Below are 19,766 nucleotides of genomic sequence, written 5' to 3'. Positions count from 1 at the left end.
GCGGGCCCCAGAAATGGGACCTGTATCTATCCGACATTTATGTAATAAATGTTCCTGGTGTAAAAAACCCTTTAAGTTGGCTGGGAAGAACTGGCCTCCTTCATAATTGAAATCTTATGAAAAAAACTCAGTTTGAAAGCATCATCATAGCACAAGGCTCCAATGTTTCCAATAGAAAATGAGATCTGTGTGTCCATTAATTACAAAGTACGACATCCAGATATACGTGTGTATATGTATATATATATATATATATATATATATATATACACACACACACATACATATATATATATGTACATATATATATATATATATATATATATATATGTATGTATATATATATTTTTATTAGATAGTTTACTGTACAGTGATGCGGATTAACAAGTAGTATTGTACTGTATAATAGAATGGTTGTAATCCTCAACTATTTGTACAGTGCTCATTTATATAGTTCGGTCAGCCAGATCCCTGAAGCAGTCTTGTCGGTTGTCAAGGAATTCTATAAGCATATATGATCTAATATAATGGGTGAAATATTTGGAAAAACAATTGCATTTTATGGTTACAAACTGCATTAATGTTGGCAGCATTCCATTTCTCTGGGGCTTACAAAAGGTATGTAAATCCTGGGCTATGCTTGCAGAACATCAAGGGCTTCATTCACATCTGCGTTGGGACTCCGTTCATGGGTTCTGTCGGACCTTTCATTAGGGGAACCCATGAACGGAATCTAAACTGAAACAAACGGAAACCACAGGTTTCCGTTTGCATCACCATTGATTTCAATGGTGACGGATCGGATGCAAATGGTTTCCGTTTGTCATCATTGTTTAAGGGTTCCATCATTTTCACTGAATTAATACAATAGTCGACTGCGCTATTCATTCCGTCAAAACGACGGAACCCTTAAACAGCGTCAATGGTGATGCAAAAGGAAACCTATAGTTTTCGTTTGTTTCAGTTTGTATTCCGTTCATGGATTCCCCTGACAGAAAGGTCAGACGTAACCCATGAACGGAGTCCCAATGCAGATGTGAACGAAGCCTTACAAAGGTTTTATCTCTGTCCTAATACATTCCGTTTTCTGGCTACATACTGTATGTAGGTATGTGACTCTATGGGGCAGACAAAGACAATTCACACGTTTAATCATATCGAATGCTGTCAGCTGAAAACTGTAGGTTCATGGCATGACACATGATCCTGAGAAATCAACATCTTTAGCTTCAGGCGTGGGTTTTACAATACACTTGTCTTTTCTTTTAGAGAGCTTAGGTTTTCAAAAAAGTGATCATTCCATTAGAAAGTAGTATAGTATGGCTATAAGTTTGTAAGTTGAGGATGATTTTTGATTAATAGGGATCTTTAACACAAATTTATTGAACAACCCCTATCCATATGTCATATTAGAGAACATGGACCTCAAAGTTGGGGCATACCACACAGAATCCCCCGCTATTAGCCAGAGTGAGTAGCGGCCGCAAATAGCTGTTGCCGTTCTAGCAGACTCAGTACAATCATGTATTATGTGGTCACCCAATGATTAACTGTGCCAACCGTTTACATGGAAAAGCAACTTGTGAGCTGCACGTTGTTGCCACCATTGTTTCCTGGGGCTTACACACTGTGGTCATTAGATAATTTCTAAAAGTACATTTGTCCAAAAGTGGACAATACCTTTAAGCAACATCCACACTACTTACTTCGTATACATTTGAGGGACTGATATAAAAAATTTAAATATTACTATAGTTTATCAAAATTTACCTACATGGATGGCATTACCAATGCTTGTATAAAGTGCCACTTATCAGGAGGAGAATGACAACCATTGCCATTTTCTCATAATGTAATTCATTATAGTCCATATAGGTACATTATGTGTTCCAGTTTAGTTAGTTATGCATCCTTTATACATGCCCCTTGAAGTCTTTACATGATTATGATGTCATCAGAACTCAAACTTATGATTGTCAATTCACAGATGGTAAATATTCACATTGCTATCCTGGTAAATGATTCTGTAAAAGCTTTTAATGTTATGGCTCCTGTGTAGGTGAAAAAGAGAAGAGACAGAAGATACAGTGACTTAAAATACATATCAGTATTAGAGGAATAGCTTGCAGTATCTATATGTACATAAACACCTCCGGGATAGTTGTACAAACTCTTACACTGAATAGTTGAATTTGCATTGAGAAAAGTTTGTGAATATAGCCTACATATATTCCCTTTACATTACTGTATTCGATTAAAAGGCCACTAAATCTAGACTAGAATAGAGCCATCATGATGTGACGTATGCTAGCGTTTAAAGGACCACTACAATTGAAATGTTAAACCAGTATATTAAAATGAGATATGGTTACATTCATAGATACTTATGTAAAGGATCCCATGACAATATGTTTGGCCCTTGCTACACAACTCTTAGTTGTTTTTTAAAGATTCTTTTGTAATTTTAAGTATATTGGAACTGTTTGAAGTGATTTGCATAATACTCTTTAAGTCGATAATACTATTGTCAGATTCATATTAAGCAATTGGTATTTCATTCAATTTATATATACAATTTCAGTATATTATACTCTACCACTTGGACAAATTACAGAAAACAGACGGCTGCCAAGTCATAGCTTGTGTTTGTTTCCAATCTCGGTTCTTGGATGGCAGGAATTTATATAAAATTAAATATATAGTACGAAATGCAATTCTCATAGTAGTTGCCAAACAATATCTGGATTCCATGCACATATTTCTGTACAATGCAGGAAGAAGATGTGGTAGATGTCACATTATTACTACAAGTGGCATCTCACAACATGGCTTAGAAACTATTGTCTGTGTAGAGTATTCCAGATCACTTCAGCTGTATTCAAAAAGATACAGGCTTATTTCCTGTGAACATGTTAATGATGGAAACTTTTTTATTTAGGTATCGCTTTAAGAAAATGGCCTTACAGTACTTCTGAGTTCATGCACTGTGCAAGGCCAGATGTCTACAAATGGTATGTAAATCACTGTCTATACGTTCATATTTAAGATTAAACTGCTTCTTCCTCAAGCCTTTGAGAAACTTATCAGGGCAAAGTTTTTGTGTTGCCACTTTTTTCTATTTCTGGAGCAAACTCGCTCATCACTCTCCTTGCCAAAGGATTGGTGGTCTTCAAAAGCTCTGCAGCTGAGGGACGGCTACCTATGCCGCTCTTGCTGCCCTTCCTTTGGAGGAGAGCCTTAAAGTCTTCATTTTTGCTGGAAGTCCGACTTATGCTCAAGGTTCCATATGAAGAATCACTATTTGAGCTTGATGAATTCTTAACTGGTGACACTGAGCTTTGTCTGCTACTAAAAGAGTCTCCAGAGTCTTTCCAACCCAGTAACTTCCTTTTAGACCTGAGAGAAAAATAAAGTAAAGTTTACATTATGCATATGTCAGAAATTATTTGGATTGTTTGTAATAAGGAATAGATTTGTTACAGTGAACCCTTTTTGAGACGACTACCCAAAACTGCACAGAAAAATATATTTTCATAAGAGCGGTCCTCTCAAACAAAAATAGCAGAGAGTGCAGTTTAACCCTTTCAGGACCAGACTAATTTTCATTTTTATGCTTTTGTTTTTTTCTCCCTGCCTTCAAAAAATCATAACTTTTTTATTTTTCGTTGACACAGACATATGAGGGCTTAATGTTTATGGGGAAAAATTTTACTTTCTAATGGTACTACTTAATTCTATGTGTGATGTACTGGGAAGCGGGAAATAAATTCAGAGTGGGGTGGAATTGGAAAAAAAACAGCAGTCCCATAGTTGCATAGTAAGGCCCCATGCACACGACCGTAAAAATCGGCTGTAATTGCAGACCTCAATTACGGCCTGCAATTACGGACACATTCACTTCTATTGTCCACGGACACCGTCCCGTTTATTTACGGGAAGGTGTCCGGGCTGTAGAAGTGTACCGCAAAATATAGGACATGTCCTAACTTTTGCTTTTTACGGGCTGTGCTTCCATACTTTGTATGGGAGCACGGGTCAAAAATGCAGACGGCTGTCTGCAATCGCAGCAAGTGATTATGGGCACGGCCGTGTGCATGGGACCTTACATAGTTAGTACGGTTGAAAAAGGACACATGTCCATCAAGTCCAACCAAGGGATGGGAAAAAAGGGAAGGGATGAAACAAAATTTCTACACATTGACAGAGGAGCTGATATTTTTCCGCTCTAGGAAATTTTGCCTTCTTTAAAGCCATCTACTGTCCCTGCTGTGACCAGCTCCTGCGGTGACTATTCCACAGATTCACAGTAAAGATGGCTTGTCGCCTCTGCAGATTGAACCGTTTTTCTCCAGATGGAGGGCGTGCCCCCTTGTTTTTTGAGGGGGTTTTACATGGAACAGGATTTTACTATATTTTTTGTATGTGCAATTAATATATTTATATAAGTTAATCATGTCCCCCCTTAGTCGTCTCTTTTCAAGGCTAAATAGGTTTAATTATTTTAATCTTTCCTCATGACATAGATTCTCCATTCCCCTTATTAGTTTAGTTGCTCTTCTTTTTATTTTTTCCAACTCCAGCGCATCCCTTCTATGAACTGGATCCCAGAACAAAACTGCATATTCTAGAGGAGGCCGCACTAATGCTTTATAAAGTGGTAATATTATATCCCTATCCTGTGAGTCCATGCAGGTGCACTTCTGTGTCAGAGAAGCTTCAAAGGAAAGGCCGTAGTATACTCGGGACTTTTTTCCTCCACAGAGCGCAATTACTCTATTGGGAATCGGGAGCTACTGGCCATCAAATTGGCTCTGGAGGAGGGGAGACATATGCTTGAGTGCGTAGCTCACCCCATCCTGATATACACTGACCACAAGAACCTTACCTATCTCCAGTCAGCTCAATGGCTAAACCCCCATCAAGCCAGGTGGTCACTGTTCTTCACCAGTTTCCAATTTGTGCTCCACTACCGCCCCGCTAACAAAAATGTGAGGGCCGATGCCCTGTCTAGGTCATTTTACAGAGGACACTGTGGAGACCACTTAATGTATCATAGATCCGTCCTGCATTGTCACTGCAAGTTGACATCCCTCCAGGGAGGATTTTTGTTTGGTTGGCAGACAGGAGAATAATTCTTGGCTGGGGGGACACAGCTCCATACTGGCTGGGCATGCTGGTGTTCGTAAGACACAAGACCTGATAGCTCGTCATTTCTGGTGGCCCACGCTACCCAAAGATTTTGTGGACTTTGTCTCTTCCTGCACTGTGTGTGCTTCTAACAAGGTTGCTCACTCCAAGCCTGCCGGTCTGCTCCAACCTCTGCCTGTGCCCAAGGCCCCCTGGCAGCACATTGCGATGGACTTTGTCACAGACCTTCCTCCCGCAGCAGGATGAAATACTGTCTGGGAGGTGGTGGACCGGTGTCCTGCCCATGGCCACAGGCCGTTAGGCTCACTCGCCACCTGACGGCCGCAGCCATGGATCTGTGAGCGCTGGCCCCCATCTCCTCCTCAGGATATGCCAGCTCTCACTTCCGCTTCTCTCGGCCGGGTCCCGTAGAGTGTGCACGCACGCTCATGCTTGCTCTTAAAGGGCCAGCGCTTGCACCTAAGTTAAAGTGCCAAATTAGTCCATGAGCACCCTGGACTAGAAGAGGGGCCCAGCCCCTTCCTGCCTTGCCTTATCTTTGTTGTCGTTACCCTAGTTTGTCTCTGCAAATGGTCTCCTAGTGTCTTCCAGTTCCCAGTGTTTCCCGTTCCTGCTACCTGTAACCTGTATCCCGTGCTATCCTGGTTAAGTGCCCTATTGAGTTGGAGTCGTGCTGTGCTGTGTACCACACCTGTCCTGTTACACCATGCCTGGTGTCCGTCCCTTCTGAGCCTGCCTCGCTACTGTCTGAAGCTACCACAGGTACACCTATACGAATTATAGACTTTGACCTGTGTCCTGTTGGCCAGCTGCCATACCGTTAAGGCGGTACGGCCCAGTGGGTCCACGTACCCAACGTGACAACCTGTTCTAGAAGATGTCACATTTTATCCCGCTGACCGGGCTCTCTTCTGCTCCTCGACTGGCAAATCTTTTCATTCAGCACATCTTCCACTTGCATGGCTTGCCCCTTCATATCGTGTCTGATATGTTCACCTCAAAATTCTGGAGAGCCCTCTGTAAACTCCTGGATGTGAAATTGGATTTTTCCTCAGCCTACTAACTCCACTACAATGGTCAAGTCGAGAGGATTAACCAGATCATGGAGAATTATCTTCATCACTTAATTTCCATACAGCTTCTTCCATGAGCCGAGTTCTAATATAACAATCAACAAGTAAGTCCACTGCTTCCACATCGTTCTTCATTGTCTACGGTCAACATCCACGATTCTGTCTTCCTGTTTTGGCTACATCTCAAGTACCCGCAGCTGACTCTGCATTTGGGGACTTTCTACAAATCTGGCAGCAGACCCGGTCCTCTATTCTCCTGGCAGTCAATCGCATGAAGAGAAAAGCGGATACAAGAAGAAGAGAGCCGCATTCGTTTCTTCCGGGTACCAAAGTCTAGCTGTAATCAAGAAATATTCGGCTGAAGTTTCCTTCGTACAAATTTTCTCCCAGGTTCCTTGGTCCTTTTGAGATCCTACAACAGATTAACCCTGTCTCCTTTAAGCTTCGGCTGCCTCCTACCCTCAAAATCCCCAACTCCTTTCATGTGTCCGTCCTGAAACCTGTGGTACTGAACTGCTACAGTAAGACTCCTAGTCCTGCGATTGCTCCCAGCGGTTCTTCCGATGTGTTCAAAGTAAAGGAGATCCTGGACTGCAAGAGAATAGGAGGAAGGACTTTCTATGTAGCGGATTAGAGAGGGATTGGTCCTGAGGAGAGGTCCTTGGAGCCAGAAGTAAATCTTGATGCCCCTACCCACATTAAAAAATTCCTCTCTCGCTCTGGACCCAAAAAGAGGGGGCATAAGAGGGGTACTGTAACGGTCGTGGTCTCGGACCGCAGACCCCGCTCATCCTGCTGACTACAAACTATACTTTCTGAACTTATAGATCATAATTTAACCATTAGGCGTCTATGAGGGACAGTGAAATGCCTTGGCAAAGTCCAAAAACACTTAGTCCTTAGTAAGACCGTCCTAGCTGTCACTTATAATAATTTTTCTTGTCACATACTCCCGTATATAGTACCCCAATAGCCCCTCAAACATTTTTCCCACAATGGATGTTAAGCTTACTGGTCTATAATTACCCGGGGAAGACCTAGAGCCCTTCTTGAAAATAGGTACCACATTTGCCCTGCGCCAGTTCCAGTCACTAGGGAATCTCTGAATATTATAAAGAGGGGGACAGAAATAACTGAATGAAGTTCTGTAAGAACTCTAGGGTGTATCCCATCTGGCCCCGGAGCTTTTTGCATATTTATTTTATTTAACTTAGAAACTTGGAAAATATCTTCATTCAGCCAATTCAGTATATTAGTTGATGCATTAACAGCACTGGCACCAGCTACATTAGCTGCTCTTTCTTCTGTTGTATATACAGAGTTAAAGAACCGATTTAGTAAGTCTGCCTCTTCTTGATCCCCTGTGACCAACTCCCCATTACCAATATTTTGGGGTCCTACATGTTCAGAACTTGGCTTTTTTGCATTTATATACTTGAAGAATTTTTTAGGATTTGTTTTGCTATTCTTGGCCTTTCATTTTGTATTCTTGCTGATTTTATTACTTTTTAACAGATTGTATTATGCTCTTTATAATTTACTAAGGCTAGAGCTGTACACTCAGATTTGTATTTTTTAAATGCCCTTTTTTTGTCATATATTGTCCATTTCACAGAAGGTGTAAGCCGTGTGGGGTTTAATTTTAGTCATTTATACTTGTTACTTATGAGAATAAATTTTGCACTATAATGATACAAAGCGGATTTTAAGTTTTCCCATTTATCATTTGTACCATTATTTGACATTAGTTGTTCCCAGTCTAAGTCCTGAATTGCAGCCCTCGTCCTGGGGAAATTGGCCCTCTTAAAATTAAGTTTTTTTTGCCCCTCCCAGCCTGTGTTTGTTTTTTACAGTATAAGTAAAATGCAAATATATTGTGGTCACTGTTACCAAGGTTTTCACGAACAATGACTTTCCCAACAAGCTCTACATTTGCAGTTCCACCATTTTCTTATGGGTTTTGTTTTTACGGTGCTCACTTTATGGTGAAAATTACATGTTACCTTTGCTCTGCGGGTCAGTACCATCATGGTAATACAAAATTTATATTGTTTTTATATAGTTTTTGTTATGTTTTCGTACATTTAACCCCTTCAGAACCGAGCTCATTTTGGCCTTCAGATCCAGCCCCATTTTTTCAAATCTGACATGTGTCACTTTATGTGGTATTAACTTTTGAATGCTTTTACCTATCCAAGCGATTCTGAGATTGTTTTCTCGTGACATATTGTACTTTATGTTAGTGAAAAAATTTGGTCGATAAATTCAATATTTATTTGTGAAAAACACCAAGATTTATAGAAAACTTGCAAAAATTTGCATTTTTCTAAATTTTAATGTATCTGCTTGTAAAACAGATAGTAATACCACACAAAATAGCTACTATTTCACATATCCCATATGTCTACTTTATGTTTGCATAGTTTTTTGAACGTCCTTTTATTTTTCTAGGACGTTACAAGACATAGAACTTTCGCAGCAATTTCCTACATTTTCAAGAAAATTTCAAAAGGCTATTTTTTCAGGGACCAGTTCAGTTCTGAAGTGGCTTTGAGGGCCTTAAATATTAGAAAGTCCCCATAAATCACCCCATTTTGAAAACGTCACCCCTCAAAGTATTCAAAACAGCATTCAGAAAGTGTTTTAACCCTTTTAACAATTTCACAGGAATTAAAACAAAGTAGAGGTGAAATTTACAAATTTCATATTTTTTGTTAAAATTAATTTGTAATACATTTTTTTCTGTAACACAGAAGGTTTTACGCAAGAAACGCAACTCAATATTTATTGCCCAGATTCTGCAGTTTTTAGAAATATCCCACATGTGGCCCTAGTGCGCTACTGGACTGACGCAAAGGCCTCAGAAGCAAAAGAGCACCTAGGGGATTTTGGGGTCTCCTTTTTGTAGAATATATTTTAGGCACCATGTCCAGTTTGAAGAGGTCTTGTGGTGCCAAAACAGTGGAAACCCCCCAAAAGTGACCCCATTTTGGAAACTACACCCCTCAAGGAATTTATCTTGGGGTATAGTTAGCATTTGACCCAACCATTTTTTTTGCTAAATTTAATGGAATTAGTCTGTGAAGATAAAAATATACTTTTTTTTCTGAAAAAACATTGAGTTTTCTATTTTTTACAAGGAATAAAGGAGAAAAAACACCCCAACATTTGTAAAGCAATTTCTCCCGATTACGGCAATACCCCATATGTGGTAATAAACTATTGTTTAGACCCACGCCAGAGCTCAGAAGGGAAGGAGCGACATTTGTATTTTGGGGCGCAGACTTTGCTGGAATTGTTTTCGGTGCCATGTCGCGTTTGCAACGCACTGGAGGGACCAAAACAGTAGAAACCCCCAAAAGTAACCGCATTTTGGAAACTACACCCATCAAGGAATTTTTATAGGGGTATAGTTAGCATTTTGACCCCACAGGTTTTTTACTGAATTTATTGGAATTAGTCTGTGAAAATGAAAATCTACTTTGTTTCTGAAAAAACATAGAACTTTCTAATTTTTACAAAGAATAAAGGAGAAAAAGCACCCCAACATTTGTAAAGAAATTTTTCCCGATTACGGCAATACCCCATATGTGCTAAGAAACGTCTGTTTAGACCCACGCCAGAGCTCAGAAGGGAAGGAGCGACATTTGGATTTTGGAGCGCAGATTTTGCTGGAATTGTTTTCGGTGCCATGTCGCGTTTGCAACACACTGGAGGGACCAAAATAGTAGAAACCCCCAAAAGTGACTGCAATTTGGAAACTACACCCCTCAAGAAATATTTCTAGGGGTATAGTTAGCATTTTGACCCCCCCAGGTTTTTTGCTTAATTTATTAGAATTAGTTTGTGAAGATGAAAATCTACTTTGTTTATGAAAAAACATAGAATTTTCTAATTTTTACAAGGAATAAAGAAGAAAAAGCACCCCAACATTTGTAAAGCAATTTCTCCCGATTACGGAAATACCCCATATGTGGTAATAAACGGCTGTTTAGACCCACAGCAGGGCTCAGAAGGGAAGGAGTGCCATTTGGAGCGCAGATATTGTTGGAATGGTTTTCGGTGCCATGTCGTGTTTTAAACGCCCTGGAGGGACCAAACCAGTAGAAACCGCCCAAAAGTGACCCCATTTTGGAAACTACGCCCCTCAAGAAATTTTTCTAGGAGTATAGTTAGCATTTTGACCCCACTGGTTTTTTTACTTCATTTATTAGAATTAGTTTGTGAAGATGAAAATCTACTTTGTTTCTGAAAAGACATAGAATTTTCTCATTTTTACAAGAAATAAAGGAGAAAAAGCACCCCAACATTTGTAAAGCAATTTCTCCCGATTATGGCAATACCCCATATGTGGTAATAAATGGCTGTTTAGACCCATAGCAGGGCTCAGAAGGGAAGGAGTGCCATTTGGAGCGCAGATATTGTTGGAAAGGTTTTCGGTGCCATGTCGTGTTTTCAACGCCCTGGAGGGACCAAAACAGTAGAAACCCCCAAAAGTGACCCCATTTTGGAAAATTCACCCCTCAAGAATAACATTTTAATTTTTTTCACAAATGCGGAATTTCTAGGACATATTTTTCCAAAATAGTACATGAAAATGATGACACACCCCAACATTTATTACCTAGTTTCTCCTGTGTCAAGAAATACCCCCACTTAGGCCGTAATCTGCTGCATGCCCACACAGTGTGACCCCAAAGCAAAGAAGCACCCTTTGGCTTTTCAGAACATATGTTAAGCTTGAATGAGTTGATAGGCCCCACTCCATGCCTGTAAAGGATTTGAGCTTGCAGAACTACCTGACAGCCCTAGAAATGACCCAATTTTGAAAACTGCATCCCTAAGGTATTCACCTAGTGGTTTAATGAGTATTTGTACCGCTAGGTTTTCATAGCCGGAATCATGGTATTTAGGTGGTAATTTTTTTACCAAATCTATTATTTTTGGGGCATGGTTGCCTTCCACAGCATATTAACCCGTAGAAGTGCATTTGCCAGTGTATGTAACTATGTCGTGCTAACAAAGCAGATGACCAACAAATGTGTCAGTCCACAGCTGTTAACAACAGTTAAAGCAGGTAGAATTTAAATTAGAACTGTATTGGACTGAAGGTCAATATATTTGAGAACTGGAGGAAAAAATTTAGAACTTGAGCATGTTCACAGGATGAAAGAACAGGGCTTTATAATGTCACTTCTTTTTTTCAAAGGGACTGGTCATACAACATCTCTTTAGCCCCATCAATCTCTATATCAGAGACGAACGTGCCAAGGGACGTTGGCACACCATTACAGGTCCCTGCCCGTCAAAGTAGGAACCGTAATTTGCGCAAAACTACCAATCACCTACAGAATATATAAAAGGGCAGTGTCCAATACCATCTTTATGGACAGTAAAGGATCACTAATCCCCTAAGATATTGTCAGTTTTCCTGGAAGTATTTTCGGGTTTAACAGGTTGTGCAAAAGCCTGAACAACAAAAAAGCCCATAACGTATTGATCAGGAACAGCTCGTAAATTGAGTAACCTCCAAATATAAAAAACTATGCCCATATCACCAAACAGTTTATAAGAATTAATATAACAGTTTTATATGGCAGGACATAGTTATAAAAATAGGCAAACTCAGTAAAATTATAAAAAAAATATGTATTGAAGGAATATTACATTTATATGAAATGATGCTGTCAAATAAAAAATTAAATTTTTATCTCAAGTATGCTATTTGAGTGATTCCAACTGACCTTATTTTGAAAACTCTAATTTCTTGTGACTAATTATAACGTGAAACCACGTAGGTATTCATCTAGGGGTATAGTGAGAATTTTGTTAGGGGTTTTTCAAAAATATTTTAATTTTGTGTGACTAATTATAATGTGAAACCACTTTAGGTATTTATCTCGGGGTGTAGTAAGAATTTTTAGTTTTATTTGGGCTTATTTTAATTTTTGTGGGCAAAAATATATGATATAAAATTACTCAGCTTCAAAAATCAATTTAGAATGGCCAATTTGTAAAATAAACGGGTGTATAAATAAAATAATCTAAACCTCAGTGGAGGTATGGTAAATTTTGAAGCATTCATTGATTCATAGGCCTGGCTTTGTGGGGCATGTCTCACACTGGTGGATAGTGTCTTTCCTAATGCCTTTTTTAGAACACACCCGGCATCTTTTCTGGGGTCTTGTTTTCTTGTAAGTGGGGGGATTTACTGAGGGAAAGTACTGGCCTGCAATTATACGGCAACTGTAATCTCCAGAAGAAGGGCCCTCCCCTTCTGGGTTGTCAAATAAAAGGGCCTTGATTATTGTCTCCTGAAATTGGAGAAATGTGTTTCTATTGCCTGCGTATCTGGACACCACAAATGCGTTATACATTGCCATTTGGGTGAGGTGGACTGCCAGCTTCTTGTACCAGGTCTTACTTTTCCGCATGGCACTATACGGCTTTATGACCTGATCAGATAGATCCACCCCACCCATAAAGCAGTTATAATCCAGTACGCAGGCAGGCTTGGAAGTAGTGGTGCTGGAGCCACGAACTGGAACGTGGATGCTGCTATCCTTATGAATGCTAGTTAGAATGTGGACATCTTTCTTGTCCCTATATTTCACTAGCAACATGTTGTCACTGCACATTGCTTTGCTTTCTCCTTTTGGCAATGTCTGGCCCAGGAGGGTTTTGGGGAGGCCCTTAGAATTTTTTTTGATCGTGCCACAGGCCACTGTCGCTCTTGTCAAAAGGCACTTTTATAGAAATTGTCTATATAGACATTATATCCCTGGCCAAGTAGTGGGCGTATAAGATGCCACACAATTTTTCCGCTGACACTAAGGGAAGGGGGGCACATGGGGGATCAATTTTGGAATCCCTTCCCTCATAAATCCGGAAACAATGAGTGTACACAGTGGAACTTTCGCAGATCTTATAGAGTTTTATTCCATAACGGGCCCTTTTATTTGGGAGGTATTGACGGAAGTGGAGCCTTCCCTTAAAACTGACCAGAGACTCGTCGACCGCAATATTTTTACCTGGGGTGTAAATTTGGGCAAATTTTAAATTAAAATGATTGATGACAGGCCTTATTTTAAATAAACGGTCATAATTTGGATCATCAGGGGGTGGGCAGCGGGGATATTATCTGCGTAATGCAGAAATTTGAAGATAACCTCAAATCTTTTTTGGTCATAATGATGCCATAAAGGGGGGTATTATATTGGACATCAGATGACCAGTAGTCCCTAATGCTGGGTTTCTTTATGAGGCCCATATTTAGTAACAGGCCCCAAAATTTGCAAAGCTCCTCTGAGTTTGTGGAGGTCTAATTTTGGCCTTTGGCCTAGTAGGATGTGGGATTGTGGGCCAGAAATTGTTCCGCATATAAATTAGTCTGTTTGACCATTAAATTTATAAATTCAGTGGAGAAAAATAATTAAAAAAAATCGAACTCTCCGAACCCCTTGGTCTCCACTTGGATTCCCGAGGATGCGGTGAAGTCGGGAACCTGGGGGGCATAACCTGTAGCAGGTATCCATATCGCCTCACTATCGGGGGGGCTGGTCAGAACCAGCAACTCTTCTGTGCTGCTGTGGGGGATCATCAGACTCGCTAGACGAAGATGTCAGCACGAACTGCATTTCATCTTCGCTAGCAGAGTCTGTATCCGAGCACAGCATAGCGTATGCCTCCTCTGGGCTATAAAATTTCTGCGCCATATTTCAGTAATGTACACTACAATGTAACAGATCTAAGTTTATCGTAACCCTAAAACGTAACTGTCCCTAAAAAAAAAACTATTTTTTTTAGATATTTTTTTAATATATATATATATAGATTTTTTAATTAGCTGGAAACAAACTGGCACTCTCAAAAACGTAGGAGCGGGATGGAACTGACTAGATCACTGCGTAAAACTGTCATTGTATGCGGCACGGCAACAGTGAATGGTGGCGATCTGTGTGGATCGGACTGGACACTGACACGGATCAATGTTCTCTCACTGGGCAGTGAGGGGGCGATCTGGGGGTATTTAGGCTATCGCCTAATGTAATATGGCGCAGTATTTTCACTGTGGTAATGGGTGGGCGATTTGGGGATTATTTTATAACTACTGGGACAGGAGAGATCTGGGAGGATCTGGGGAGATCTGGGGAGATCTAGAAGAGATCTTTATTCACTTTCTTTTTACTTTTTCTCTCTGACAGGGCTTCACACCGACTCTCACAAGCTCTCTGACAGAAATTAGCTTGTCAGAGCCGGCGATGAGAAGAATCCTCTGTCTTTTGTTTACATATGCTGTGATTGGTCATTCAGTTTTGAATGACCAATCAAAGCCATCGACGTCACAGGACCGCTTTGATTGGTCCTGTGCCGGCGAACAGCAAGTGTTTGTTGCTACTCGCCGCCGCGATCTGCCTGTTGTCACCAAGTCAAATGACATGGTGACAGTTTATCGTCGGGACGTTACTGTACGTGAGAATGCGGGAAAGCACCGCCGATTGTCACGTACAGTAACGTCATTGGGCGGGAAGGGGTTAAAAAAAGTAATGTTTGCTTTGCCATATTGTGACCGCCATAACTTTTTTTTATATTTCTGTGTATACACCGCGTTCCAAATTATTATGCAAATGTTATTTTTCGCTGATTTTCCTAAATAGTCGATGCAAATGACACTCAGTATAATCTTCAAGCCATCAACCGTTGGAGTATAATGCGAATTTTATTGAACAAATCTCCTAATGATAACAGATTTTTTTTTAGAAGTAAAAAACTCAAAATGCACTGTTTCAAATTATTATGCACAACAGAGATCAAAACATTTTAAAGGTTGTAAAGAGAACTAAAATGTTAATTTGTTGAATTTGCAGCATCAGGAGGTCATATTTACAGAAATCAAAAGCTCTTTCAATCAAAAACAACTTAGCAGGCCAAGTTAAATGTTAACATAGGACCCCTTCTTTGATATCACCTTCACAATTCTTGCATCCATTGAATTTGTGAGTATTTGGACAGTTTCTGCTTGAATATCTTTGCAGGATGTCAAAATAGCCTCCCAGAGCTTCTGTTTTGATGTGAACTGCCTCCCACCCTCATAGATATTTTGCTTGAGGATGCTCCAAAGTTTCTCAATAGGGTTGAGGTCAGGGGAACATGGGGGCCACACCATGAGTTTGTCTCCTTTTATGCCCATAGCAGCCAATGACACAGAGGTATTCTTTGCAGCATGAGATGGTGCATTGTCATGCATGAAGATAATTTTGCTACGGAAGGCACACTTCTTTTTGTACCACGGAAGAAAGTGGTCAGTCATAAACTCTACGTACTTTGCAGAGGTCATTTTCACACCGTCAGGGACCCTAAAGGGTCCTACCAGCTCTCTCCACATGATTCCAGCCCAAAACATGAATCCGCCACCTCCTTGCTGACGTCGCAGCCTTGTTGGGACATGGTGGCCATTCACCAACCATCCACTACTCCATCCATCTGGACCATACAGGGTTGCACGGCACTCATCAGTAAACAACACGGTTTGAAAATTAGTCTTCATGTATTTCTGAGCCCACTGCAACCGTTTCTGCTTGTGAGCATTGTTTAGGGGTGGCCAAATAATAGCTTTATGCACACTTGCAAACCTCTGGAGTAGCCTACACCTTGAGGTTCGTGGGACTCCAGAGGCACCAGCGGCTTCAAATACCTGTTTGCTGCTTTGCAATGGCATTTTAGCAGCTGCTCTCCTAATCCTATTAATTTGTCTGGCAGAAACCGTCCTCATTATGCCTTTATCTGAACGAACCCGTCTGTGCTCTGAATCAGCCAAAAATCTTTTCACAGTACGATGATCACGCTTAAGTTTTCTTGAAATATCCAATGTTTTCATACCTTGTCCAAGGTATTGCACTATTTCACGCTTTCGGCAGCAGTGAGATCCTTTTTCTTTCCCATATTGCTTGAAACTTGTGGCCTGCTTTATAATGTGGAACATCCTTCTTAAGTAGTTTTCCTTTGATTGGGCACACCTGGAAAACTAATTATCACAGGTGTCTGAGATGGATTACAATGATCCAAAGAGCCCTAAGACACAATACCATCCATGAGTTTAATTGAAAAACTAATAATTAAATGTTTATGACACTTAAATCCAATGTGCATAATAATTTGGAACACGGTGTAGAGCTGTATAAGCTGTCTTTTTGTACGGGAAAATATGTCGTTTTTGTTGATACCATTTTGGGGTATGTCTACCATTTCCATCACTTTTGATTCAGCTTACTGGGGGGGGGGGGAAGTGGCAAAAAAAAATGTGTATCGGTGATTTTGACCTTTTTCCCCGCAATGACGTTCACTGCATTGGATACATATCTGTAGTTTTTTTTTTTTATAGTTCGGGCATTTTAGGATGCGGGGATACCTAATGTGTTTATGCTTTTTTTTGTTTATTTTTATATGTGATTTAGGGAAAGGGGGGTGAAAGTTGAAGTTTTATATTTTTTGTAAAACTTTTTGAAAGTTTTTTTATTACTATTTTTTAGCCCCCTTAGGGGGCTTGGACCTGCGATCATTAGATCGCTTATGCCATAGAATGTTGTATCACAGTATTGCAGTCTATGGCAAAATCAGTGTATTGCTATTGAGACCTGCCACATGCAGGTCAGAATAACAATCTTCCTATAGCAGGCTGGCAGCGTTCATAAGGCTCCCAGCTGCTAGAGGAATACACTGGCTCCTGCAATCTCGTCGCACGGGAGCCGGTGACCGGCCCCAAAGTGAAAGGGGCAGTAAAAAACCCTCAGATGCCGGTGGTCACATCTGACACCGGCATCGGAGGGGTTAAAAGCTTGCGATCAGAGATGTTTCTGATCACAAGCATTGTTGCTGGGTCCCTGCTGTGTAACACAGCAGAGACCCGGTGGCTATGGCGTCTGCTCTGATTCTGAGCGAGCACCATTTTTAAATATCTTTCCCGATGTAAATCGCTGGTGGAGCGACGGGAAAGGGTTAAAGTATGAAATGCAGTCAGCAAACATGTAGAGCACACAAATAACCAGACCTCTCATTCCTTTACCCCAGCATGGCTCCCTCTCTTAGTCCCCAACATGGCTCCCCCTCTCATTCCTAGTCCCAAGCATGGCTCCCCTCTAATTCCTTGTCCCCAGTATGGCTCTCCTGTCATTTATAGTCCCCATCATGGCTCCTCTCTTACCCCTAGACCCCAGCATTGCTCACCTCTCATTCTTAGTCCACAGCATGGCTCCCCTCTAATTCCTAGTCCCCAGCATGGCTTCCCCTCTCATTCTTAGTCCCTGGCAATACTCCCCCCTTTTCCTAGTCCCCAGCATAGCCTTCTCTCATTTTTCATCCCCGGCATGGCTCCCCTCTATATTTTGTTCCCCAGGATGGTTCTCCTTCTAGCCTCCCTCTTCCTTCCTCCTCCATCTTTTACTATGATGCTCCATGGTGCTCTAAATGCTCCTCGTCCAAATGATTTACAATGCAAGTAAGTCCATTTTGTGGTCTTTTCAAAGGGGTTCCCACTGAAAAATGTGCTCAAAAAAGTGGCCTTAGGGATTGGTCTGCTTATGGGGGAAAGCGGTCACAGAAAAATTTGGTTTGGATGGGGAAGGGGTTGTCAAAAGGTTGGTTTTCTGGGAAGTTTGGCTGTACTTCTAGCAACAAAGCTCATACCTGTGAATGACTGTAAATAAATCCTCAGTGGTCCGTGAACTCACAAACACCTCATCATCATCTTCAATGATGGAGTCTGCGGTTTTGCTTGATACACATTTGTTTTCTTCTTGCATTTCTATGTGGTTTCCTGTTGTATAAAAACACAATGGGATAAAACACAAATTATTGTAAAATTATTGCACGATGAGTCTTGTTGCAGTTTTGCTGAAAATAAAAAATTTTGGTTATAGAAACCGTACTAAGAATTTTTCCTTGAACTGCTTCTTTGTAAAACTACTGTCTTGTTACAGTGGTTTTTAGGCATCATTCACATCTGCATCAGGGTCCCTTTCTGACGTTACGTCAGAGCTGCCGGTCAGAACGGGACCCTGACTGAAACAAATGGAAGCGGAGTCGACTACGGTATTGATTCCGTCAAAACGACAGAAACCTTGCACAACGGAGACAAAGGGAAAACGTTGGCACCGGATCCGTGGCCATTGAAATCAATGGTGATGCAAACGGAAACCTATGGTTTTAATATGTTTCAGTCAGGGTTCCATTCAGAACGGGACACTGACGCAGATGTGAACGAAGCCTTACGGGTAGTTTTATATGCTGCTGCTTTCCCTATTAAAGTAAACAGAAATATCACAACAAATAGGGCAGTGCTGCGCCTCCCCACATCTCTTCCCTCTTGTCTGTCTGCTAAGGCGTCATGCACACGACCGGAGTTTTGCGGTCGTAAACTATCCGAAATTGCGGATAGTATAGAACACATGCTTTCTTATGGGCTAATGCACACAACTGTGGTTTCCCCAATCCATGCATTGGACTGCAAAAAAAAAAAAAGGACATGTCATTATACGGTCCGCATATGCGGTCCTGGCTCATTGAAATGAATGCACATCTTGTGTGTGCACGGTTCTTGATTGTGGATGGTCTGCGGATGACACTCCGTGCCGTAATGACAAACCGTTCACACAGCTACAGCTGTGTGCTAGAGGCCTTAAACTAACATCCTCCATAATCGAAATCTCCTACTTCACTGAAATGCGCTACCTCAGACAGATCAGATTAATTCCTAACATTCACAGTTTTACGTATTCCCTAAAACACATCTTTTTAGGGAGTCACATTTACTAATTTGACTCTCCTTTTAATATCTCCTCTTCATAGTTCCTTGGAACCTGATCCCTCCTTTCAGCAATATCTCTTACACTCAATGCACCCTACTGCACTTCAATTTTGTGTCTACAGATACTGGCTGGGCGCTTGGCTCATGTAGATTTATGTGATTTCCCCAATTTTAGACAAAAGATGACTAAATCATTGTTCAGAACAAGCAATTCTTGTCACTACTATTTTCTCATAGATTGTAAGCTCTTGTTAATTAGTTGTTACTCTGTAATGTTGGGTACACTCTCCCATGTTTTTTCAATAGGAGATATGGTGGTGAAAGTGGAATTACAGGACATAAAGTCTATCACCTTCTGGATAATATCTCCCTTTCATTTTTTGACTGATTTAAAAAGACCTGTAGTCAGGTTTTTTTTTGTTTTTTTTTAAATTACATATCCCTTATTCCCCGCGGTTTCCTAATCCCGCATTTTATTTATTTGTTCAAATTGCTTCCTCCGTTGTCCTGCTAATATCGTTGGTCTGTTTTGGCACCCTATATGCTAATTAGTAGATTTACAGGAAGTAGAAGATCTAAGCTCACCTCAGTGGGTAGGCTTCTCCCTCGCTGTATTTCTTCTGCATAGCTGTGAAAAGGTCTGCATATATTGGAGCAATCAATGCAGGCCTTTTCACAGTGATGCAGAAGAAATTCTGATCCCACGAGAAATACCTATTCTGAAGCTGCCACCATTCAGAAGG

General features: G+C 40.8%; 1 protein-coding gene across 2 annotated transcripts in view; it reads right to left on the bottom strand.

Annotated features, from left to right (window-relative positions):
• Window positions 1-2,019: 2,019 nt before the first annotated feature.
• The window catches only part of NHSL2 (NHS like 2), a 261,179-nt gene continuing 243,432 nt past the window's right edge, over window positions 2,020-19,766 (bottom strand). For both annotated transcript variants that reach the window (XM_075835616.1, XM_075835617.1), the window contains exons 7-8: window positions 17,904-18,033; window positions 2,020-3,396 (exon numbers count right to left, since the gene is read on the bottom strand). In XM_075835616.1, coding sequence (XP_075691731.1) covers window positions 3,084-3,396; window positions 17,904-18,033 — 443 coding nt within the window. In that variant the 3' untranslated portion in view covers window positions 2,020-3,083. The remainder of the gene's footprint in view (window positions 3,397-17,903; window positions 18,034-19,766) is intronic.

This window comes from Rhinoderma darwinii, chromosome 8 (genome assembly GCF_050947455.1).
Source record: "Rhinoderma darwinii isolate aRhiDar2 chromosome 8, aRhiDar2.hap1, whole genome shotgun sequence".
In the NCBI taxonomy this organism is placed as follows: Eukaryota; Metazoa; Chordata; class Amphibia; order Anura; family Rhinodermatidae; genus Rhinoderma; species Rhinoderma darwinii.
The sequence above is the reverse complement of the archived record's forward strand: the minus strand, read 5'-3'. Positions and strand labels throughout refer to the sequence as shown.